This window comes from Palaemon carinicauda, chromosome 4 (assembly GCF_036898095.1).
Source record: "Palaemon carinicauda isolate YSFRI2023 chromosome 4, ASM3689809v2, whole genome shotgun sequence".
NCBI lineage: Eukaryota > Metazoa > Arthropoda > Malacostraca > Decapoda > Palaemonidae > Palaemon > Palaemon carinicauda.
The window spans coordinates 162556969-162583119 of NC_090728.1; the positions used below are offsets into that span (position 1 = coordinate 162556969).

A 26151-nucleotide genomic window follows, 5' to 3' on the forward strand; every position below is an offset into this window, starting at 1 on the left:
AGGTCTTTTAGAAGCTACATACTGTACAGTTGCCCTTATAACATTGAAACCTTTAATATCATCATCGTCATCATTTCCTCCTACGCCTATTGACGTAAAGGGCTCGGTTAGATTCCGCCAGTCATCTCTATCTTGAGCTTTTAAATCGATACTTCAGTTATCATTTCCTACTTCACGCTTCATAGTCCTCACCCATGTTGGCCTGTGTCTTCCAACTCTTCTAGTGCCTTGTGGAGCCCAGTTGAAAGTTTGGTGAACTGTTTCCTAATAAATGCCTGATCCACATACTTCTTTCCATGTCCAAACCTCATTGGTACATCACATCTAATCTGTTTTATCTGTTTTACACCACACCCTGTATTTCCCACAATTAGGTTCTTTTCTTCGAATCTAAACTAAAAATGGCTTCGGGTTGCCTGTCCCATTAGCATATATATATATATATATATATATATATATATATATATATATATATATATATATATATATATATATATATATATATATATGTAGGTATGGATATTGGTGTGTGTATACCTATATATATATATATATATATATATATATATATATATATATATATATATATATATATATACACACATACACACATATATATATAGTAGGGTGAGGCAATTTTGGACACCTTTTTAGTAACCTTTGTACAAAATCTATATTAATAATTTATGACCAAATACAAAACATGTTTTCAAGAGAGGGAGGTCTCATTTATAAAAATGGCTTGTTTCATAATCATGAAAGAATTAGAAATTCTCGTATTACAGTAATAAAAAAAAATATCTCAGAGGCGAGACAATTTTGGACAGTGAGGCAATTTTGGACACGTCTGTATCTCCGTTAAGCGCCAGTGCTCAGTTGGGCAAACTATGACAATTTGTGGTCCCTATCAATATAAATATGCTAGAAAAAAGTTATAGACTTACATAAATTTTTGTGTCCGTAATCCAAGGTTGTCCAATTTTGCCTCTCCAAGAAAAAAGTGAGTTTGCCTGTCCAATTTTGCCTGACCATGGTTTTGAAAACTGTCCAATTTTGCCTTACTGTATGAATATGTAAATCAAACTTTGTATTCGAGCATGCAAATATACTTTTATGTATAAAATATTCATATATGTAATCATAAAAATTCAAAATAAGACATGAGGGTTGCAGTAAAAGGGGTGTCTACCCAAGGTGACACCCTAAAAGTGAGTGACACCCTGAGAATTACATTAAAAAAAAAAAAAGTTTCTTTCTAGCTCGATGGCTATGATATGATTTTCAAAAATTTATTTAATACTGGGGACACTTAAAGGTGTCGACACTCAAGGGGTGAAACCTTCAAAAAGATTGACCAAAACATGGTAACATCCTTGAGAGGGGTGTCAACACAAATGCTAGAAATATCTAAAAAAAACTCTACTAAATACATTGTTCCTATAATAATTCACATATCCAAATGAAAATTTCAGGAATTGAAATAGAATATATTTTCACTGTTCCTGCTAATTTCCATGGTGATAACTGTCATGTTGCCTTCTAATGTGGTGTTAAATGGGGCAACATTAGAGTGAACGATAGATAAATCAAGGAGGGGCAAAGCTGATCCCATGAACGATATTCGTCCTAAGTTGTACGTATCCATTTTATTCTTATCACTGTTACGTCATACTATGAACGAGCCATCAAAGAGATCCTTTTACCTACAAAAGAAATGGATACAATCGAAGATTTAAGAAAAAAAAGATGAAATGAAGAAAAATAAAAGGAAAAATACAAAGAAAGAAATATAGAAACATGACAAATCATGGAAATACAAAGCAACCAAATATCTCTCGATTCTTTAAGAAAAAATGTCTGCAAACACTAACGTAAATACAAAAAAATCTAAAGTGACCAGGATAATAAATAGTGATAATTGAACTGCTAGGATAGTCCCGATAGTGAATGATAAGGATTTATTTATACCTAAAATAAAAGAAATAAAAAAGAAATTCAAATTATTTTGGAAGATATTAAGGATCGTCCATTATTTTGCATTGATAGAGTAACAAAAGGGTTTTTAGAGGAAGAAGGAGGCTAAGTGACTCGCCTTGAGCTAGATGCTTGAAGCCACCGGCCACATATCATCATCATCATCTCCTCCCACGCCTATTGACGCAAAGGGCCTCAATTATATTTCGCTAGTCGTCTCTATCTTCAGCTTTTAATTCAATACTTCTCCAATCACAATATCCTACTTAATGCTTTATAGTCCTGAGTCTTTCAACTCTTCTAGTGCCTTGTGGAGGCCAGTTTAAAGTTTGGTGAACTAATGTCTCTTAGGGAGGACAAAGAGCATCCCCAAACCATCTCCATCTGCCGCTCACCATGATCTCATCCACATGTGGCGCTCGAGTAATCTCTCTTAGTTTCATTTCTAATCCTGTCCTGTCATTTAACACCCAATATTCTTCTGAGGGCTTTGTTCTCAAATCTACAAAATGAGTTTCATTAATATACCAAGATTCACGACCATACAGTAACACCGATCTCACTAAACTGATATATAGCCTGATTATTATATGTAATTTTAGGCAACCTGATTTCCAAATTTGACTTAACCTAGCCATCCTCTGATTTGCTTTTTTCAATCTTTCATTAAACTCAAATTCTAAAGCTCCTATATTAGATATCTTAGTTCCTAAATATTTAAATAATTCTACCTCATTAATCCTTTGTCCTTCCAAAGATATTTCATCTTCCATTGCATATTCCGTTCTCATCATCTGTCTTTCTTCTATTTATCTGGAGCCCAACCTCATGTGATTTTTCATGCATTCTGGTAAGCAAGCTTTCGAAGCCTTGTGGTGTTCTGCTAATTAGGACAGCGTCATGAGCATACTCTAGGTCTCCTAATTTTCTGTTAGCAATCCAGTCCAATCCTTCTCCACCATCCCCAACCGATCTATGCATTACAAAATCTATGAGGAGGATAAACAACATAGGTAAGAACACATTCCCTTAGAGTACTCCACTTTTCACTGGAAATTAGTTTGATAAGATGCCACTAACATTAACTTTGCATTTGCTATGCTTATGAACAGACAATTAAATTTGCATATTTGAGAGGAACTCCATAATGTCGCAGGACTCTCCACAAAATTTGCTAGAGCACATAATCAAAAGCTTTTTCATAGCCCACATATACCATCAAAAGTGGAATTCTATATTCTACATATTGCTGTACCACATGTCTTAAATGAAAATTTGGTCAGTACAACTTCTACCTTTTCTAAATCCTGCTTGTTCATCTCTCAACCTTTCAAATCTCTAGTCTCTTTAGAATGAGCATTCTATATATTTTAATGACAGCTGACGTAAGTGTGAAGTCTCTGTAATAATTGCAATCAGTCAGATCTGTTTTTGTCATTTTCACCAGCACTCCTAGCTCCCATGCATAAGGCTTTGCCTCTTCACGCCACATTCTACAAAATAATCTTGTAGGTGATCTGGGAGTCACTTCATTTTCAGGCAATATCATCTCAGCAGTTATTCCTTCGTATCCAGGGGCTTTCCATCTTTTGAGTTTTTTTAAGAATAGTTTCGACTTCAAACACCTAATTCATTCATGGGCACATCCAGGTCTTCATCAGTTTCAGGTATATCAACCAAATTATTCCCTTCGTATTTCCTATTCATGACCTCACTAAAGTGTTCAATCCAACGTTACCTTTCTTCATGTTCTTTCGTTATAACAGATCCATCTTTCTTTTTGATGGGTATATGCTTCTTTTTTCCCGTAGAGATATCATTAATAATTCCAAGAGCAATTTCTACAACAAAGCCACTCCCTGAATTCAACGCTTTGTCAGCCTCATCTGCTTTCCTGTCTAAATATTCTCTCCAATCATTCCTGATATTTCTTTTGACCTCACTATCAATACTGAAATACTTGGCATGCTCTGCCTTGTAATTTTCATTACTTCCTCAAAAACTTTAAGAAATCAATTTCTGTGTTTGTCTTCTTTTTATAGTATCCCAAGTAACATTTGATATCCATAGTTTTCTCCTTGTAACTGCATGTCCCAAAACTTCGTCTCTTAAAGTCTCTTAAGACTGTAAATCGATTCCTACATCCAGTTACAAAGATTTCTGTGCTCATCCTCTAGAAGCTTAGTTGTATCAAACTTAGGTATTCTATCTACATTTGTGTTGGGTTCTTTCAGTTTTAATATTTGTGTGGCAATGGGGAGCTGGTGATCACTACCAATAACTGCACCTTTATAGCTTGTTACATTTTCCAGAGTCGTCGTCCTCTCTTTATCAATGGCTATGTGATCTATTTGATATTTGTAATTGCCACATGGTGAAGTCCTTGTATATTTGTGGATCTCCTTGCGCTGGAAAAGAGTACCTCCAGTAACAAGATTACTTGTTGAACAATAACTTATAAAATGTGCCCTATTTTCCTTGGCAACTTCGCCAAGAACCTCAACACCCATCACATTTTCTATCCCTTGATTATTCCTTCCAACTTTAGCATTGAAGTCATTTATCACAATTTTCATATCTCTGTAGGTTCTCACCTATTATACTCTGCAGTTCTTCACAGTATTCATCTTTCCTTTCTTCAGGGGAATCATTTGATTCGCCTTGGAAGATGGAATCTTCGGGATCTTGAACCCTCTTGTGAAGCCTCTTCCCTTTTTGCCCGGCGGGCATGCTGTCATGCGTTTGCGGGGAGGGGAACGGGGCAATTTTAACCTGTCAAAAAGTTTTCATTCTTTTTGCCTCTCGCGCGAGTGTGAAGGAGAGTACTGGAGCGTTGGCACACAGGATGCTGCTGGTGGTCAGTTTCTGCTGAAGCACAGTTTTTTGTGAAGGCGCAGAAAAGCGCTGGCGCGCAGGAAACCAATGCGTAGGGTGAATATACAAAAAATAGGCCAGACTATTTGGCCTCTATTTTGAAGTACCTTATTTCTAGCATCAGAGGCTCTTTGACCTTTTATTTAATCCTTTTCGTACATTCAGTAACCCTTCTTACTTCTATTCTTTTACTCAACTTTAGACTTATCTCGTCATAATCTATTATATATATATATATATATATATATATATATATATATATATATATGTATATATATATATGTATGTATGTATATATATATATATATATATATATATATATATATATATATATATATATAAACTGTTCTAAGACAATTATATATAAGCCAACCACTTTCAGTATTCCATCGTCCATATTAATGTTAATTACTCCATCTTCCTCTCTCTCATACTAATATTTACTCTTAAATTTCTTGTCTTAAAAACACTTTGATACCTTCTTGCCAGCTTATGCAGTTCCTCTTCAAAGTCTTCAGTGAACACAGTAATATCTGGAGATATAAACCATTCCACACGCTATTCACAGATTTTCTCATCATATAACTTTGTATCTACATCTAGGCTAACTGTCTCTTCTCTGACCTCTCGGATCACCCCATCTATAAATACGTTAACAGTCACAGGTTGCTTTTCAAATTTCCATCCACGCACGTTACTTCATTACATTTTTTTTTTTTTTGGTCTAACGGCCGCTTTTCTGGTCTTATTCAGCAGGGGAACTCTGCTTTCTACAGGACCTTCACAGTCATTTTATCATATTCATTCTAAGGCATTCAGCATTTCATACCGCATATTGCTTGTTTATTGTCAAATCCACATTATTGAAAAAGTGTAGAGTTAATTTTCAGTCTTCAGTCTTTCGGATGTCTAGTGGAAATTTACTGTTTAGTCTTGGGGCCGCATATCTGAAAGCTCTAGAACCTACAGAAGACATATATCTAGGTTATAAGACAGAATTACGGTATTTATTTGCGAGCGTCATGAGGAGATGTCTACCTTACTCCTAAATCCAGCAGTAGTACCCCCTCCAATTAGTTTACATAAGAATTATTTCTCGTATTATATATATATATATATATATATATATATATATATATATATATATATATATATATATACACGTGTTTGTGGGGTGGAGTTAGAACGCCCTTTTGGCACACATGGTTAAAAAAAATGCATTCGAATATTGCTACAGTTTAATTTAATTCTTATTTTCGTTAAAGTACAAAATGAGAACAGAATCGAAATTATCTTATCTCTGTACAGAGTATCTTGTTTGAATAGTAACGATAATATTCAGATATTTCTCAACGACGGAGCATAGTTATGCTCTTGCAGCCAATGCAAAATGACGTCATAATTGTTTTCCCTCCAGGCGATGTTCTCTGACACCTTTTGTTTCGATAGGCCGATGAGAAGCGAAGCATATTCATCAAGGTCTTCGGATATGTTCTTTGCAAGTGAAATGAGCTGCGAATGAAGATAAAGAGTAGATCAACAAATTATATTATTACTTAACTTCATCTGGATTAAGGACAATTTCTTACTACCTATCTGGTGGTGTTTGGTTCTGCATACTTTTTTCACTTGCGCTGAATGAGCAACAACGATATTATCATTAGCATCAGTACTAAATTCAATATTAAGTAAGGTGGAATATCAGAAATCTTCAAAGATATCAAACAAATAACTAAAACAACAGATTATGTGAAAAATATGTTCTGATGGAGCAAAGTACCCACTTGTGATTTCTGTTCTTCACTGTTGAAAGAATCGGAAACCGCAAGACTCATTTCGGCCAAGGGGGTCCATGACTCGAATCTACAGATGAGGAAAACGCTCATATACATACATAAATGTATACATGCAATATATATTTGGTCATATCTTTATGCCATATATAAAATTATATCTGAGGCGTTTGCACCTTTTATACGAAACATTTTTATATTTAATCTCAGACCGGTATGAAAAATATAGAACATTCTATGTCTCATTTATACCTAAAGTAGATATTAAAGGCTTGATCAAATACGTTCTCAATCTACTCATAAACAAATTCATAATAAAAATCCAATTTAAGATAGCTTGTTGTGTTAAAAAAATACTTATAACCAGAGAAAAAATATCATACAAGTAAATAATTCGGTGAATATTGTTGGTGAGAAATTGCCAAGCGATTTCCCTCCCAGCTGGACGCTTAGCAACTGATGTGTAGACCTTCAAAGCGTCGTCTTTCTTGATGTCGCTGTTCTCGGCAAATGCTAAGTTGAGGTACCTGCAGGCACATTTTGGAAAATAAATATGAAATAAACTTGTCTTTATTTTGGTTTGTGGTCATGCAACATCTTACTTTCATGATTTTGATGGTGTGTTTGTATGGTATGTTATTATTATTATTAATAAAATTATTATTATTATTATTATTATTATTATTATTATTATTATTATTATCATGAAGCTTTCAAAGTAAAGATTACGTATATGTGAAAAGTTAAAAAGAGAAAAGCCGTATCTGGAATTGATGTATACACGCACACACTCACACAGATATATATATATATATATATATATATATATATATATATATATATATATATATATATATGTGTGTGTGTGTGTGTGTGTGTGTGTGTGTGTGTGTGTGTGTGTGCGTGCGTGCGTGTGTTTTTTACATTAAGCCCTTCCTTCCCCTGCACTGAGTGGCACAAGAGATAAAAGACAGAAGTTACGGGCACATTTGTCCTGAATCTTGCATATACACACTAAACATGAACGCTCATCAGCAGCATGTTGAACCCTTTACACACTGCGCCACTACCCGTGTCTCCAGCTCACTCTTGCACTTCCAGTTTATCAAGTCCTTCAATTTAGGTTTTTCCAGACCTTCCTCTCCTCTCCTAGGTGCCATCAGTTTGGAATTATGTACTTTTTACTAACCTTTTTCACTTTACAGAACTACTTTAAAATACTTTGATCTATAGAGTATAGAGAGATTAGTTCACCAAAATTTCATTTGGGCTCCACAAGGGACTAGGAGAGTTGGAAGACACAGGCCTACATGGATGAGGTCTATGAAACGTGAAGTAGATGATGAATGGAGAAGTATTGATTTAAAGGCTCAAATAGAGACCACTGGCAAAATCTCACCGAAGCCCTTTGCGTCAATAGGCCTAGGAGGATATGATGATGATAAAGGAATCTCTTTATTTCAATATATTGAAATATATTTTTAAGAAATACGGATTACGTACTTTAAAATTACTCGCTCAAATCATTAGATAGCGATGTAGTTCCAAAATCAAAAGTAGAAAATAAATGAAAACTACGAAAATTACGAACTTCAAAAGTACTTCAGCATCTCTGCTGCATCCCAAGGCTTCCAGAATCCTGTGTTTTTCCGACTGGCTACTGGATCGAAGATACTGATTCCATGCGAAGTTCCATTCATTAACAGTTCCTTCGGCTATGGCGGAGCAGTAGACCGTCGCCCTTATGTTTGGACTTATGAAACTGAAACAAAAGATGTTGTTAGAAATTATTGCAGTTATTAGCACCCACCAATCCATCTTTGTCATTTTCTTTTACAAGAGAATCTCCTCTATATAATAGAGAAAGTGTGTCTATCTATCTATCTATCTATCTATATATATATATATATATATATATATATATATATATATATATATATATAAATCTATATACTGTATATATATAATATATGTATACAGTATATATATACATATATATATATATATATGTATATACTATATATATGTATATACTAAATATATATATATATAATATATATATATATATATATATATATATATATATATATATATATATATATATATATACTGTATAATGATATATTTCTTTTCAGTCACGCTTAACGGCATTGCTAGGCGTATATATATTTGGTGTCTCCTTGCCCCTCGGGTATAGGGTGAGTGGAGTAGTCATACCCTGGTGAGATGGGGTACCCAGAGAGGTACAATCAGGAACCACAATCTCACAAATTGCCGAAACTGCCGTGTTGTAGTTTGAAAAGGGAGAATCTCTGTGTGTGTGTTAATTTCTAAGTATCTACCCGTCATTTTTGACGGGTTTTGTACACCAGTATCTTTCTCTTTTAAGAGAGAGTTACAAAGATGAAGAGAGAAGAATGTTAAGCTCTCTACCTGTTAACTTCATCCGGGCTCTCCATCCAATCATTGAAAAGACGTCTTGCGTTTTCTATGCAATTCTCGTGTCCAAGATCACAAGCCCAGGCGATTGCTAGCATCTGTTTAAACTGTTCTTGTTGATCCATATTATCTTTAACCTCGAATCCAAACTCCTCATAGAGTGGCACGATCAGATCTAGAAGGAATTTCTGCGAATATTGGAAAATAGATGAATTAACTCATTTAAGTAAGCTCTAGGCCTATATATATAAAAGTACTGTATGTTATCTTATTACTCAATATACTTATTTCTACCTTGAATGGTTCATTGGGTGCTGTATCTGATAACATTAGTTCCATGTAGTCTAGATGGTTAAGAGCAGAGGCCCATGGTAGATATTCCCTCTCCTTGCGCAGGTATGCGAAAAAGTCCATAGCGGATGAGTAGGACAGGTAACCTATTGAGTTGGAAAATCTGGATGAGTATCAATGATATATATATATATATATATATATATATATATATATATATATATATATATATATATATATATATATATATATATATATTTATATATATATTTATATATATATATAGATATAGATCTGAAAGTGACAGTTATGGTCTAAAGTAACTTGATATTTATTAAGGATATGCAAGTATTATGTGGAAGTATTTTCAAAACTAGTATAACTGCTCGAGCAGAGAAGGGATATTATGACAGATTCACAAGGCACTTCTATTTGTATTTCACCGTTTTGGTCATCTAACCATTATCCAATAAGACTAGTCCTCATTTGATTTGCTATAGTTATCTAGGCAAAGTTTTGTTTAAGTTTTTCTTAGTTATCACTTAAATATAATCTTTAAGGTAACTTAATCGACGCAGGTAATCCACCGCAAGTTAATTGGGATCGCGAATCGAAGGCTTACGAACTTTGCTATAAAATTTGTGAAATCGAATAAGGAAATCTGCGTTTTAATCCCTTATTACCCACCAAATATTCTCAGATTTAATGGCCTGGTTACGGATACAATCCTGTAAAGTTCCCCCCCCCTCTCTCTCTCTCTCTCTCTCTCTCTCTCTCTCTCTCTCTCTCTCTCTCTCTCTCTCTCTCTCTCTCTCTCTCTTAATTCCTTTGAAACGATCAACCTTCAACATTCTCTAGTAACAAGGATAACTACTGCAAGTAGATATTTACTTGTCAGAATAATATAAACTGGCGGATCTTTACAAGAGAAACTTCTTTTTACATAACGGCGTTTTCCTCACAAATAGAAATTCACATAATTTTTAATTGAAATCTAAAGTTTCTCTGTTATATAATTAACAAAAAGAGACCTAAATCATAAGCACAAGGATAATACCATCTATATAATTTTCTTTCACAATTACTGACAGTTTCTAACTAACATCATTCAAACCAATTTCTAATCACTATGCATAGAGATAATCGGGGATTCTTTCACTGCAGAAATGAAACTCAAGAAGAGTGAAATAATAGATAACATTAAGATTTAAAGATCCAAACTTTCATTCCAAAAATAGTCGACCTCAATCAGCTGTCTAAGACGTCAATCATCTGTCTAAATGTCTCTACCTGCTCGTGACAGGTGGGCGTAGTCGTCAAGTATCTGAGCTCTGTTGAGGTGGTGTATCGCCTCCGGATCAGTCTCCAACTGTTGCAAGAGTAAATCCCAGTTATTGTCGTCGTAATTCACCCTATAAAACCCTGTTTCTTGGATGTTGAAAACAACCCACTGATCCTTCTGTGGTAGGGACCCGATGGTAATTTCTCTCTCTTCATCTGTCATCCAGATCATTGTTTGTGTGTGATGGAAGTCCGGATTGTCCTGGCTCGTGTAAGTCAAAGGGACCCACCAAGTTTCTTCATCTGTGCTTTCGTTGGAGAACAAAAACCGTTTCTGAAAACATTGGATGATTTTTTACGATAGTTTAACACTTTCAATTTATCATTGAGATGGAACGAGGAACCTTATAATGTGTTTTATATAGGAGTTACTTCAATGCTCTCTTGATCACTCGTTATTCTATATAATCGCATAAATTTAATGGAACTCTCGACAGAAATGCCTATGGCATCACTTACATGCGAGAGATTCTACACCACTGAAATGCCAAAAAGATGCTTACTATTTGATTCCCACCAATGAAAATATCGTGTAAGGTTACCTGCGAAACGATGGCTGATGTTCCGTCTTCTGATCTGTTGACAGTAACGACGGGATAACCCGCTTGTAGCGTCCATGAATCCATGACTTGCTTCATGGTCATGTCTTGTGGCAAGTTCCCGTCTTCGTGGCCAGCGATCGTCAGGTGCTCGAACAGGTAATCTTGATAAGCGTTGTTGTACTGGCTGGGAATAACAAACTCAGAGTAGTATTATAGTTCCAATGATACCAAATGATTACCAATCATTTACTGTTCCAATATGGAGAAAATATATTACTTATATATGAGTAAACTTGTTACAAGATGTCCTTCTGGCGTTTATTTTTATTATTACTGTATTATTATTAGCCAAGCTACAACCCTAATTGGAAAAGCAGTATGCTATAAGTCAAAGGGTTCCAACAGGAGGAACTAGCCGAGTGAGGAAAGAAAATAAAGAAATAAACTACAAAATAAGTAATGAACAATTAATATAAAACATCTTAAGGACAGTAACAACATTAAGATAAATATTTCATATTTAAACCATAAAGAGAAACTTACATTACATGTCAACCTGTTCAAAATATCAAAACTATCTAATAACAGATGTGATAGAATTTTTTTTCGCCAAGTTTTCTAACAGAACTAAACCAGAATTGAAACTTACTATTCCATAAGATAGGAATTGATTCCTTCGACGAAAGTTTGTTCCGTTAGTATGTGGTTCATCATCCTATTCAAAGAACCACCTGCAAGAGCATTACAGGTGAATTTAACAAATGTTAAAAAAATGTTTTATTAATTCGCTCGTGAAATTTACGTAACTAAATTTGGTATTGCTCATTTTTTAAAATGTATTTTCAAATTAAGGTCTGAAACGTGGTCTGAAGTAGCCTATATCAGTGAGAAAATGTTTGGTTCAAAATAGAAATACCTTCTAGTTTTTTTTATATTCTAAATCATAGTATTTAGCCTACATATGTAGGCCTAGACAATTTCGGTGTTGCTCATTTTTTTTAAATGTATTTTCAAATTAAGGTTTGGTTAGCTTACATCAGGAAGGAAAATGACGTTGACCTAAAATTTAAAAGATCGATTTGTCTTTATTTTCTACAAAATCATGTTTACTTAGATATGTATGTAAAAGATTATTCATAGTTATTGTGTTTATCCGAATCCTTACAAAGGTTTTACTATACATTTGTGTGAAATATTTGCAAGACTTAGGCCTACAAACCTTTTTTATAAGTAATATCGTCGATTATGGTGCTTATATCTTCTGTGCTGCTCACGTTTTGTATCACAGGATGAGAATGAGTCTCGTCAGAATCTACCTCAAGAGCGTATTGGACTACATCCACAACAAATTGGTCAAGCATATTCCACTCAGGATGAACCTAATGAAGAACACAAGGATTATCCACTGATTTCTAAAATTTTTTTCTCTTTTTTTACCTTACCATAGTAACAGATAAATTAGAAACTGTAAAATAATAAAAGTAAAGAAATGTACATAAAGAGTAATAGTTTCTTCAGAAGGGTGAAAAGAGTTTTTAGTTTTGGTTACTTAAAGAAAAAAACGCTTCAAATCAGGCCTACTCTTAAACTATCACTTGGAAATCTCTTTTAAATAAACGTTGTTTCCATCTCCTGGTATCGGTTATAAATCATATGAGCTTTGTATCGGTTGATATAATAAACACAATCCTCCAACCTAAGTGTGCATGTTACAAAATTCTAGTGAAACTACTTTCATTAGTACTATTTCACGAGTACACGAATGCCATCAGAGAAAAGATAGAAGCAATTACAGTACAGTAATAACGGGACATTTCAAGTGTAAAACTAACATGGTTCGCTCCCAAATACTCCATATATTTAGCGAATCCTTCATTCAGCCAGAGATGACTCCACCATCCCATGGTGACCAGATCTCCGAACCACTGATGAGAAGTCTCGTGGGAAATGACCTTTGTCACTTGCTGCTTGTCCGCCTCGGTCTGCACTTCGGGATCAAACAGCATGAAATCCTCCCTTCAGAAATGAAATCCTTAATATTATTATACTCTACTAAATTAAGTGAATGCTACAAAAGAGTACATTGTACATTGATTACGTCTAAATTCTTCAAAATATAGCTTTACTTCAATCTAACGACGAATATAATATACTTACTCATAGATAATCATTCCCCAGTTTTCCATGGCTCCTTCAAATCCCACAACTGCTGCAATGTCCATTTTCGGCATCAAATAAGGAACTCGCAGGTATTCTGCGTAGAATGTCAGGACCTCAGGTCCCATATCCAGCGCATAGTTAGAATGCTTGATTTCTTGGTTTCGACACCACGCTTTTCGGTAAAAAGATACATAAAATTAACCATGATATCATTTTCTAGGATGTATACTCTTGAATATATCTGAAAACTGTTTATCCCAAACTTTCCAAGTTCCTTATTCTTATTTCAAGTTTCACTTTGACTATGTGCTAATAGTCCTAATATGTAATAATTCAGAATTGTACATATTGTAAACACCAGTTGTTCGAGACACACCTACGGAGAGTACTAAGAAATATAACTTAATGCGACCATGTAGCCTACTTACCCGTATAGGGAAGACCTTCCGCAGTCTCAGTGACATTGCTGGCAAAATCCGACACTACGAAAGCGACCAGATAAGTCGACATGGATGGGGTAGCCCGGAAGTGGTCCCAGAGCCATCCTTCCTGGCCCTCTCTAGAATAGAAAAAGAACTAAATGCCACTGAATTTACTTTGTTGTTTAATACATAAAAGGAATTGTCATTTGTAATTAAAGGGTTAAATGTCACTCATAAATGCTAAAGGCAAGGGGCAGTCACACTGCCCTAGCTAGCAGGACTATATCCTGGCCCATAGACTGACCATATATACATATGATCAGCGCCCAAGCCCCGTCTCCACCCAAGGTAAGACCAGGGAGGGCCAGGCAATAGCTGTTGATGATTACGCAGGTGGACCTATAAGCTCTCCCAAACGGGGCGTTTGGAGGAGCTTATAGCTCATAAGGATGGTGAGGTTGCAGACACTACAAGAAACTATCGAGCTTGAACGGCAGAACGCTAGGCAGGGACGTTTCCGATAGGCCACCGCACCCCTAAAATACACTGTATTAACACTTAACTATAATATAAAAGCACTTAATCGACCAGCCTTAATATCTATGTAAAGAATGAATGTAATTAAAAGGACTCTCCATGAACTCGCTAAAGTTTTTATCAATCGTGGGATAAATATGATCTATGATCTACGGAAACTTCTAAATAGGTTTGGAATATATTACAGGTCATTGCATATGCTGAAAATATTAATTTCTTGACTTTTCGTCTCAGAAATTACCTAGGAGGTAGAAAAAGGCTTAGCATGTATCCTTCATATTATTCCTCGAAAACTTCTCAAGATCTGAAAACTAAACTATATCTAAATTTTTTAAGCTTAATGAAGATCAAAGTAAATGAGTGAAGAAATTGAGAAAGTTGTAAAAGATAAGACGGAGGCAAAGAAGAGATAGGAAGAGTCACAGTCAGGGGAAGACAGAGAGAGGTTCAAAGAGAAAAACAAGGTGGTGAAGAAGGTAGTAGCCCAAGCTAAAGGTAAGGCATATGATGATGTGTATAATGAGCTGGGGACAAAGGAAGGATTAAACAAGATGATCAAGCTATAGAAGACTAGAAATAAGAGCACCAAAGATATTACACACATCAAACAAATAAAAGATCAAGATGGTGTAGTACTTAGAAAGAAGGAAGACATTGTAAAGAGATGGAAAGAATATTTTGAACAGCTGTTAAATGAAGAAAATGATAGATTATTAAGAGAGGATGGACTGGTGAATTTTGGCATGGTAATAAGTTTCTCTAGGCAAGAGGTAATAAATGCACTGAGGAAGATGAAGAATGGGAAGGCAACTGAACCAGACATGATTCCTGTGGAGGCATGGAAAGCCTTAGTAGATGAAGGAGTGGATATACTGTACGATCTCATGATAAAGATTTTTGAGCAGGAAAAGATACCAAATGAGTGGCGTGGGAGTATATTGAACCCAATCTTCAAAGGGAAAGGGGATGTCCAAGAGTGTGGGAATTAAAGATGTCCCACACTTTGAAGATACTGGAAAGGATGATAGATGCCAGACTAAGAGAAGAAGTAGAAATAGGTAAAGAGCAGATGGGGTTCATGAAGGGAAGGGGAACAACAGATGGTGTATTTTGTCTGAGGCAACTTATGGAGAAATTCCGGGAAAAGCAAAGAGACCTGCATGTGGTATTCATTGACTTTGAAAAGGCTTATGACCGAGTCCCAAGACAAGTGGTATGGAGGAGTCTGAGGGAGAGCAGGGTGCCAGAGAAGTACGTTCGACTGATACAAGAGATGTACCGTAATGTATTTACTAGAGTGAGGAGCAGTGAGAGTAGGATTACACCAAGGGTCAGCTCTGAGCCCATTTATCTTTAACAAAGTGATGGACATTTTAATAGAAGAGGTAAGGGAGGCAGTACCTTGGAACATATTGTATGCAGATGATATTGTTCTGTGCGCAGAGAGCAGGGAAGATCTGGAAATGAAATTGGAAAGGTGGAGGCAAGTACTGGAGGACAGAGGAATGAGAATAAGTAGATCTAAGACAGAATATATGTGTACCACCAGTGAGGGGGATAATAGAGAAAGTATTCATCTTAGGGGAGAACAGATAAAGAGAGTTGATAAGTTTAAGTATTTGGGATCCTTTGTTAACGCTGGAGGAGGTATGGAAGATGAAGTTAAACATCGGGTACAGTCAGGCTGGAACAACTGGAGAGCAGCCTCGGGAGTTCTTTGTGACAAAAGAATACCACTGAGGTTAAAAGGAAAATTTCATAAGACAGTGGTAAGAACAGCAATGCTGAATGGAACGGAAACAGCAAGCATGAGGAAGACAGAGGAGAAGAAGATGGATGTAGCAGAAATGAGAATGCTTAGGTGGATGTCTGGGGTGACAAGAGAGGATCAGATAAACAATGACTACATAAGGGGGTCGACAAAGGGGGTGGAAATATCAAAGAAAGTGCAGGAAGGGAGGCTGACATAGTATGGACACCTGATGAGGAGAGATGAGGACCACGTTGGGAGACATACTATGGAGATGGAGGTTCAGGGAGGAAGAAGAAGAGGGAGGCCAAGAAAGAGATGGAGGGACTGTGTGAGAGGAGACTTACAGGAGAAGGGGATTGATGAGGCAAAAGCGCAAAATAGAAAAAGATGGAAACGGCTCATCCGCAACGGCAACCCCATATAAAAATGGGAACCAGCTGGGAAGAAGAAGAAGAATGAAGATCAAAGTAAACTATGTAGGCCTAAATACTTGTATTCTATCTTACACAGGGCTAGTCTCGACCAAAGGCATGTTCGAAAGGGCTGACATGGATTCCTCTCTCGCTATGTGGCATTCAAAAGTAGCTTTGAAAGAGGGCTCGTCGAAACAGGGGAACGCTCGCCTGGCTCCGTTTGCTTCGAACTGAGTGAGGGCGACTGGTCTGAAAATAAAACGATTACGAAAATAAATTAAAAGTTTCTCAATATCTGTGTGAGATTAAGAAAAATATACGACTGCTTAACACTGGATATTATATGAAAAGGATGTCTTTTTGAAAAATTTAATCCTAAAAATTTAACATGACTAACTAAATAGACTGTGTAACAGGTATGTATATACAATGTTTCTTTTTAGATTGCTCCACCTTATGTGGGACACGGGCTCTTGCGTTGGCATTTAAATGTGCTTACACAGATCATAAATCATATAATGGCATAGACCTCCTTATATCAGATGTTGAGACGAATTAAACAAGTGACGGTTTACATTTCTCTGCCCTCTTCATCAATGTAAGATGACCGGAAGAATCCAGTGCCATCCGTGTCAAGATACGATTCGAAGTCTAGAGAAAAGTTGTAAGTTCTCCCCGGTTCCAACTCCTCTTTTAACAAGACATAATAGAATTGGTGGTCATAGTCAACTATTGTTATTTTGGTGCTGATATCAGGCCCTCCTTCAAACAAAGTGATCTTAAAAGGAATGAAAATCCAGTTAAACTATTGCACTTTAAAATGACATTTATAGACTATGAGAAAGCTTTTGATTCTGTCAAAACTTCAGCAGCAATGAAAGACCTTAAAAACAAGGAATTGAAGAATATTATGTCAGAATACAGATATATGTCTATGATGCTTCAAATATCTATACTATTATTATTAATATTATTATTATTATTATTATTATTATTATTATTATTATCATCATCATTATTATTATTATTGTTATTATTATTATTATTATCACAAGCTAAGCCATAACTGTAGTTGGAAAGGCAAGATGCTACAAGGCCAAGGGCTCCAACAAGGAAAAATAGCCCAGTGAGACAAGGAAACAAATAAATTACAAGAGAAGTAATAGACAATTAAAATAAAATATCTTGAGAATAGTAACAACACTAAATTAGATCTTTCATATTCTATACAAACTATAAAAACTTGAAAAAAAAAAGGAAGAGTAATAAGATAGAACAGTGTGCCCGAACAAACATTCGATCCAAATGTCATAAACTGGGACTCTACCTTAACAGTAGTATCGAAAGTTGTGATATTATCGATGTGAAGTTGGAAGGATGAAGTTGCCTCTATGGCCTCGAAAACAATATCGATATGTCCTACGATGCTGAAGTTTCCATGGATGAATGGCTGAAGCCAAACTTCATAACTAATAGGTTTCAGTGAATTTGGCAGTCGGTACTCGTCCCCTTCAAGAGTTGGAATATTCTTCGGGTTAGCAGGAGCGCCGTGCCTCTCTTCTCGGGACTGTAAGGAAATTATTATTATTATTATTATTATTATTATTTTTGGGCTCAAGCCATGACGTCCTGATGGAAGGTTCCTTCAGTAGCTTCCTCGGGTGTATTTAACTACAATGGATATTCCCAGAGAATTAAACTTAAGGTTATCACAGAATTCCAACTTCTGGTGCGAGTACCCTAAATGTTTCCCTCCAGGATATCGTATATCAACAGGGGACGCATGTATTAACACGCCACATAGCTATCTACACCCCCTATAGAGTTAACACTTCGATATGGAAAGGTGGCTGAGTAACTGAGGAGCCGTTCCACAGTTACACTCATTCGTGGCTGCTTTTGGTACTCGAGACGTAAACAAACGGGTGCCATTGCTAAATAACGTCACGTCCGTCCTCATCCTTTTGCCTGTAGCTTCTTTGCTAAGTAGGATTTTTCCCAAGTGCTTACTTTATCAGCTTACATCGCCGTTATGTCGCTACCTTCAGCCTCGCCTTCTTCGGAAAGTTGAGTACCAGGTCCCAGTATTGTTTAAATAAGCTCTAGCCGTAAAGTAACTTCTACTTTTCGTAAAATATTGTGTTTTGTGGCAGAGCTGTGCTGATACTGGACGCGCCATTTTATGGCGCCACTGTTCATGTTGCATGCTTTATTTAGTTAGCCAGAACAACCCTCTCCGGTCATTTAACTAATTAATATTATTAGTTATTTAGTCTTCATAACTAGGGAATCTTTATATCATGTTTAGCGCTCATCAGACTCGGTCGCTGTTCGACCCCATACTAGATCACTAGCTTAGCCCCTAGGCTGGACAGCCTAGTGCTTGTTTTCATGCATGATATATACCAGTGTTCCTAAGTTAAGTTATGAAGATTGTGGCATTATTAAACATACTATTTACTGTGATGTAAGTGTTTTCGCCTTCGGGGACCATATAAGGGACCGTGTTGATTGTGTATCATCCCCTCCTAACCTAATGTAGGAACCCTTATATGCTCCCTATTCCCCCTGCCTGCGGGCATTCCCTCTGGGTAGACTTGCTTTCCCTTTTATATAGGGGAATCTCGTCTACAACCAGAGTATTTATCGCTTCTCTGCCTACCCTAAGGGAATGACCCTCCCTTAGGGTCGTGCCTGAGATATTAGGAAGGGCCCTGCCCTCCCTCAGTTGCACCTGGTTGGGTTACTCCTTCCTCCCTGCAACTAGCGATGTGTCTTTCAAGCTTTCCTATTCTAGGAGTTAGTCCTCCTACTCTAGGTTAAGCTCTGGGGGTTGACTCTGCCTTATTATAGTTTGAGACGGTACATTATTACTGTTCTCTATCTGGGCTACCTATCCTAGGTTAGGGAGCGTTCTCCATTACCTTGGTGGCCGTTCTCATGCAGAGTCTCCTCTTTAGAAAGACCCATTCTTCTCCCTCCCCACCTATCCCTTTGGTGTAGGCTTGCCTACACACCTCTGTCCTTAGTCCTACAACTCCTCCCTCGCGTGGAGTGGTAGGGCTAACTTGTTCTCCTGCTAGCTGGCCACTCTGGTACACTTACCCTTCATAGCGTTCTATGGGGGTGGTTGCCGGCGGGGGATTCCCCCTCTTTGAGTGCCCTCTATCCCTCCCCTGGGTTACCACAGGCACCCGGCCACCTGCCGGCTCCCTGCCGCCGGATGTTAGGAGTATCCACTCCTATCATGAGTGCACTCTCTCTGGAGGGATGCCGGAGGGGTATAGGATCTTACCCCTTCCATCCCTCCTTACCTTTCTCTCTTTCTATCCTGGTGCCGGTCCCTTGCCGTCTCTACTGCCGGCGATAACCGCCACTACCTCAGGTGACATTCTTTCATAAGATGCCTCCCCCCTTAAGACGTCAGCCTTCCGTCGACTTACCACCGACGTCCCACCCTTCGTTTTACCTAGTAACAGCCGGCCGACTTTTGGAGTCGGCCACCAGCATGCCGGCATTGATTGCCGACAATCTAGGTATACGACCATATACATATCTATCTTATGAATTGATCCAAGGCTCACCATGCCGTCAACCGTCGGCTGCTGGAGCCGCCGCCTCCTGCCGACGAACCGCCGCTGTGCCGGCGGTCGCCACTAAGGTATTATCCTTATAGATACTCAGTGTGTCTGCCTTGATGCCTTCCACCCTGCAGGACCGGCCTCCGGTGTGTCGTCGGTCTGCCGGCACCCTCATGAGACGTTAAGGGACATGTACCCCTTCCCTGGCTGCCGGCAACATGCCGACAGTCAATATACTGCAACCAGATGGCTTAGCCACTTCCATATAGGTATTGTCTTACCATCCAAGATTGTGGCTATGCTGTTTGATTGCACATTACAATAATTCCAGCATACTCTGTGTATATTAGTGCAGTCGATTGCCGGAACCTACATTTAATAAGGGGTTTATCCTATGCCCCTCTCCCCCAGGGATCTGAGTGGTCTCAGACCCTATTACACTCTGTGGACAATTCCTGTTAAAATTCTGGCTTGGTTCATCCCTACGGATTTCCCTCATTGTGACCTTCGGGCACAAAGGAATTGTCTACGGATAAGGTTACGGTAACCGGCTGGGCGGGATTCACAAGTATGTGTCTATCTTCTTCCTTTCCCGCTCATTAATCTTAAGCATTAATATGTTCTTATAATTAAGTTATTCTTAATTTTAGATTAAGTTATCCTTAATTTTAGAGTAATGTAAGTCATTCTTATGCTTTCCATGTACTCTTGATCTCTTTCTTTTATGGGAGGAGTATCTGAAGTGTGAGAGTAACTTCTGCGGGGTGAAGCGCCCGGACTTCTACGGGCACAAGGGGTGCCGCACCCACGCCCCCTGCGCCGCCAAGTAAGGCGACTTGAAGTATTGGGACCCGCAGAGCTGTACAGTCTGCAAAAGTCTTCTTGTCGAGGTGTTCGACGATCCTCCTTCTGCGGAGGCAAGGGACATTGCTAGGGAGAAGCTACGCAAATGGGTGCGTGGCTTCCAGGAGAACGCCATTGGACCGTATCTTCCCAACGAAGACTTGAGGGCCTTGCTTTTCCCAAAAGCATCAAAAGATTCAGTGGTCCCCCATGATCAGATCCCCACCGTCCAGATCGTGGAGGAACCTGATGTTGTCATGGCACAGTCCATGTGGGAGTGCCATCTCGATTCCGACAACGTGGAATGTATGTCGGAGGTGTCGGAAGAGACGGAGAAGAACCTCATGGGCGAGGAATTCGACTATGAGGAAGATCAGGTGGAATACTCTGATTCGGAGACCGAGGTCGCTCCTGTTCCCCCAACAACTCCTGCACCGTCCGAGGAACCTGTTCCTTCGACTTCTGCCACCCCGGACCCTCTTCCATCGGCCACTCAAGAGGTCTTCAGGATGCTTGAAGCCCTCATGGAAAAGAAGCTACGAGAAACTCAGGAACAATTCCGGACGTCTCTTGTCAGCTTCAAACAACCAAAAAGGATTTCGGTTAAGGACCTCCCCACCTGCTCGGAAGCTAACCCATGGAGATACGCCGAGCATATGCCAATTACAACTGGCAAGATTTACATCAGTGAAAGGGTTGGCTCTGTCTTGCTGGAAGAAGTGGAGTTCTTCCCAAATTTCGAGGCTTATCCGGACTGTTACATCCGGCTCAAGTCCGAACCAGACTCAAGGGAGGAGACCGAACCAGAGGAAGTTATTGTGTTCGATCTCGCGAAGGCCCAAGCTATGTTAGCTCAGGTGGTGAAGAGTAGGGGTTTCACTAACTCCAAGATGCCGGCGCTTAGCAAGAAGCATCCAACCTTCATTGCGCCAAATTCTGCGACCTTCCCCTTCATCGAAAAGGCCTTCACAGCGGTCATAAAGGCAGTGGAGGAAGGGAAACCTTGCCCTGCACTGGAGGAGTGCAGACCCTTCTCCATTACTCTTCCCCCCGATGATAGGCACTGGAAAGACATCCAGTCGACCTTCACGGTAGGAAAACTGGAGCCTGATGTGGCCGGTCGTCAATTCAATGAGGACCTCCCAAGGCTGAACGATCACCTTCTTCGTAGGGAACAGGATACGAAGGGGAGACTCGCCGCGTCGCTGTCCCACCAGGCACAGCTTGAACTCATAGCCAGGGATACTAGAGTCCTGGACTTTTATATGGTCCTAGCTAAGTCGCACCTGGCGACTGTAACCAAGGACCTATATAGCTTCAATAGGGCTCGCAGAGCCTGTCGTGAATTCGTGTTTGCTAACGCGACAGTGAAACACGAACCCTGGAGGCTGATTTCCTCCAATATCTGGGGCAAATATCTTTTCCCATCTACCTTGGTGAAAGAGATAGTGGACAAAGCTGCCACGGAGAATAGGAACCTTCTCCATAAGTGGGGCATGTCCCGCAAGAGGAAGTCCTCTCAGGATGATGGCCCTCAGCCTAAGAGGAAAGCTTCAAAGCCCAAACCCCAGCAACGTCAACAGAGACGACAGTTTCCAGGTCCCGCTACTCCCCAAGTGGCTACGCAGCTGCAACAGATCTTTCAGTTGGTCCCCCAACCGGTGGTGTTGCAGTCGCCGGTCCTCACCCCTGCATACGAGCAACACTCGACTACCTTTCGTCCCAGAAGTAGGGGCTCAGGCAGAGGTTCCGGCAGAGATTCTTCTCGCCGTCCCTCCAGAGGCAGAGGAAGAAGGGGAGCTAGCGGCCGAGGTGGCAAACCCTCGGGACACCAGAAACAATGATATGCTTCCGGTGGGAGGAAGACTCCGCCAATTCCAGGATCGTTGGACCTTCGATCCCTGGGCACAAAGCATCGTCAAGAAGGGACTGGGCTGGAGCTGGACTCAACCACCCCCAGCCTTCCAGCAATTCTTCCAACAGTCAACCCTCCTCCTGGAAGAATATGTCCTGGAACTCTTGAACAAGAAGGTGATCAGGAGGGTAAAGTCAACCAGGTTCCAAGGGAGACTCTTTTGCGTTCCCAAGAAAGACTCCGACAAACTCAGAGTCATTCTAGACTTATCCCCTCTCAACAAGTTCATTGTGAACAACAAATTCAAGATGCTGACTCTGCAACAAATATGGACCCTTCTACCTCAAAGGGCCTACACGGTCTCCATAGATCTGGCGGATGCCTACTGGCACATCCCAATGAATCATTACGCTTCCTCCTACCTAGGATTTCGACTCCAAAGGAAAAGTTACGCCTTCAGGGCCATGCCCTTCGGGCTCAACGTGGCTCCACGGATCTTCTCCAAGCTGGCAGACACAATCGTCCAACAGCTCCGTCTTCAGGGCGTCCAAGTGATGGCCTACCTAGACGACTGGTTAGTCCGGTCGACATCGCCCGAAGATTGTGTAAGAGCCTGCAACAAAGTCACCCAGTTCCTAGAGCATCTGGGCTTCATGATAAACACCGAGAAATCTCGCCTCTCTCCAGCTCAGAAGTTCCAATGGTTGGGAATCCATTGGGATCTTCAGTCATACCGCCTTTCTATCCCACAGAAGAAAAGGAAGGAAATAGCAGGGTCTGTCAGAAGGCTTCTAAAATCCAAACGGATCTCAAGACGACAGCAGGAACAAGTCCTTGGCTCTCTACAGTTCGCCTCTGTGACAAACCCAGGTGCTTCGTGCACAGCTAAAGGATGCCGCGGGAGTCTGGAGACGTTTCGCATCCATCGCTCGAAGAGACCTCAAGAGACGGCTTCCAAACAGACTTCGCTTACTCTTAAAGCCATGGTCAGAAGCAAAGGCCCTGAAAAGGTCCATTCCTCTTCAACACCCGCCTCCATCGATCAACATCCACACGGACGCTTCACTGGAGGGTTGGGGAGGTCACTCCCACCAACAACAGGTTCAAGGAACATGGTCTTCCCTATTCAAGACGTTTCACATCAACATCTTGGAGGCCATGGCGGTTCTTCTCACCCTGAAGAAACTCTCCCCGCCTCCCTCTATCTACATTCGTCTGACTCTGGACAACTCGGTGGTAGTCAGATGTCTTAATCGTCAGGACTCGAGATCGCCCCAGATAAATCAGGTACTTCTTCCGATCTTTCGTTTGGCAGGAAAGAAGAAATGGCACCTGTCTGCAGTTCACTACAAGGATTCCGCAACGTGACGGCGGACGCTCTATCAAGGACAAGCCCACTAGAGTCGGAATGGTCTCTAGACGCAAGGTCATTCTCCTTCATCTCTCACCAAGTCCCGGAAATTCAGATTGATCTCTTCGCTACGAGCGACAACAATCAACTTCCTCGAAATGTGGCCCCGTACGAGGACCCCAAGGCAGAAGCAATGGATGCCATGTCACTGGATTGGAACAGATGGTCCAGGATATACCTGTTCCTCCCTCCCAACCTTCTGCTGAAAGTCCTCTCCAAACTGAGAACCTTCAAAGGGACAGCGGCCCTAGTGGCTCCCAAGTGGTCCCGGAGCAATTGGTACCCTCTGGTCCTGGAGCTGCAGCCCACGCTGATTCCCCTATCGGGTCCAGTTCTCTTTCAACAAGTACAGAAGTCGACTGTCTTCGCTTCATCACTGAAAGTAAGGGACCTTCGTCTCATGATTTTCTCTCCTTAGCCGCAAAGAAAAGGTTTGGGATCTCGAAGAAAAGCTTAGACTTCCTCGAGGAATACAAGACTGAATCTACCAGACGGCAATACGAATCTTCCTGGAGAAAGTGGGTCTCTTTCGTCAAGGCAAAAAATCCTACGGAAATCACCATTGATTTTTGTATGTCCTTCTTCATTCACCTTCAAGGACAAGGCTTAGCGGCCAACACGATTTCCACCTGCAAATCGGCCTTGACTAGACCACTCCTATACGCCTTCCAGATTGATCTGTCCAGTGATATCTTCAATAAACTGCCAAAGGCATGCGCTAGACTACGCCCAGCACCCCCACCAAAACCTATCTCCTGGTCCCTGGATAAGGTGCTCCACTTTGCATCTAGCCTGGACAACGATTCGTGCCCTCTGAAAGACTTGACTCGAAAAGTTATCTCCCTTTTTGCTCTTGCTTCGGGAGCCCGAGTCAGTGAAATAGTGGCATTATCAAGAGAAGGGGGTCATATCCTGTTCGCAGAGACAGGAGAGCTTACCCTCTTCCCCGATCCGACGTTTCTCGCCAAGAATGAACTACCCACCAAGAGATGGGGCCCTCGGATAATCTGCCCCCTGAAGGAAGATGTCTCTCTATGCCCAGTGGAGAGTCTTAAGGTCTATCTTCGAAGAACTTCAGACTTCGGTGGAGGACAACTCTTCAAAGGAGAAACATCGGGTAGCGACCTGTCACTGAAACAACTAAGAGCGGAAATCACCTACTTCATTCGCAGAGCGGATCCTGACAGTACACCCGCAGGTCACGATCCTAGAAAAGTCGCTTCTTCTTTGAACTTCTTCCAGAGTATGGATTTCGAAAGCCTCAAGAGCTTTACAGGCTGGAAATCATCGTGCGTTTTCTTCAAGCACTACGCAAAACAAGTGCACGAAGTTAAGCATTTCGTGGTAGCCGCAGGTAGTGTTATGAAACTTGCTGTTTAACTCTGCATAGAACAGTGAGTTACTTGGGACTTTAACTCTATGGGTGCCTGTGTTGACCCTTTAGTGATACATAGTGATTTAATGGACACTTAGTGTTTCTAATAGACTGTTCTTACCAAGGTGAAATGTCATAGACTTTACATGAGTGCCACATGCCCTAGGGCATGATGTGTTTTCTTTGAAAAAGACTGACGTTCCTCTGGAACTTGTGTTTCTAAAAAGTAAATTTTCTTTTCAGAATCAAGATTAAATTCTTTATTTTCTATGTACATTATTCTTTTATTATTGTAAATAAACTCTATATTCATTATTGTAATTACTACCATAATGATCTGCAATCTTTGAAATAAAATGTCTATTTTATTCCATATGCGTCTCTCTCCGCTCCTATTCTTTATCAAGAAATATACGATTGTTATAGTTTCATTTACCCCCTTTTTTCCCTGAAAAATGAGAAGAATAATATATGTAATTATGTTATATGCTCACTCATGCCTGGATAATATTCCTATTCGAATATTAACCTTTGTCCTGTCTCCGAG

At 39.7% G+C, this 26151-nt stretch overlaps 2 protein-coding genes across 2 annotated transcripts in view; both read right to left on the minus strand.

Moving 5' to 3' along the window:
• LOC137640133 (aminopeptidase N-like) overlaps positions 1-26151 on the minus strand; it is a 73786-nt gene that overhangs the window by 41856 nt on the left and 5779 nt on the right. The window lies entirely within an intron of this gene.
• LOC137639737 (aminopeptidase N-like) lies at positions 6187-20619 on the minus strand. Its single transcript, XM_068371983.1, has 14 exons — positions 20560-20619; positions 17115-17317; positions 16633-16788; positions 13843-13973; positions 13412-13586; positions 13087-13270; positions 12474-12633; positions 11904-11985; positions 11255-11438; positions 10662-10986; positions 9375-9517; positions 9075-9268; positions 8229-8403; positions 6187-6360 (listed from the first exon to the last, which is right to left on the minus strand). Exons 1-14 carry the CDS (start codon positions 20617-20619, stop codon positions 6187-6189), a joined length of 2346 nt encoding a protein of 781 aa, XP_068228084.1.

Coding starts and splice junctions, on each gene's coding strand:
- LOC137639737 (XM_068371983.1), bottom strand. CDS start 20,619: ATGAGGGAAATCCGTAGGGATGAACCAAGCCAGAATTTTAACAGGAAT. Junction 13,271..13,411: donor TGGGGAATGATTATCTATGA/GTAAGTATATTA, acceptor TCATTTCTGAAG/GGAGGATTTCATGCTGTTTG. Junction 10,987..11,254: donor CATCAGCCATCGTTTCGCAG/GTAACCTTACAC, acceptor CAATGTTTTCAG/AAACGGTTTTTGTTCTCCAA.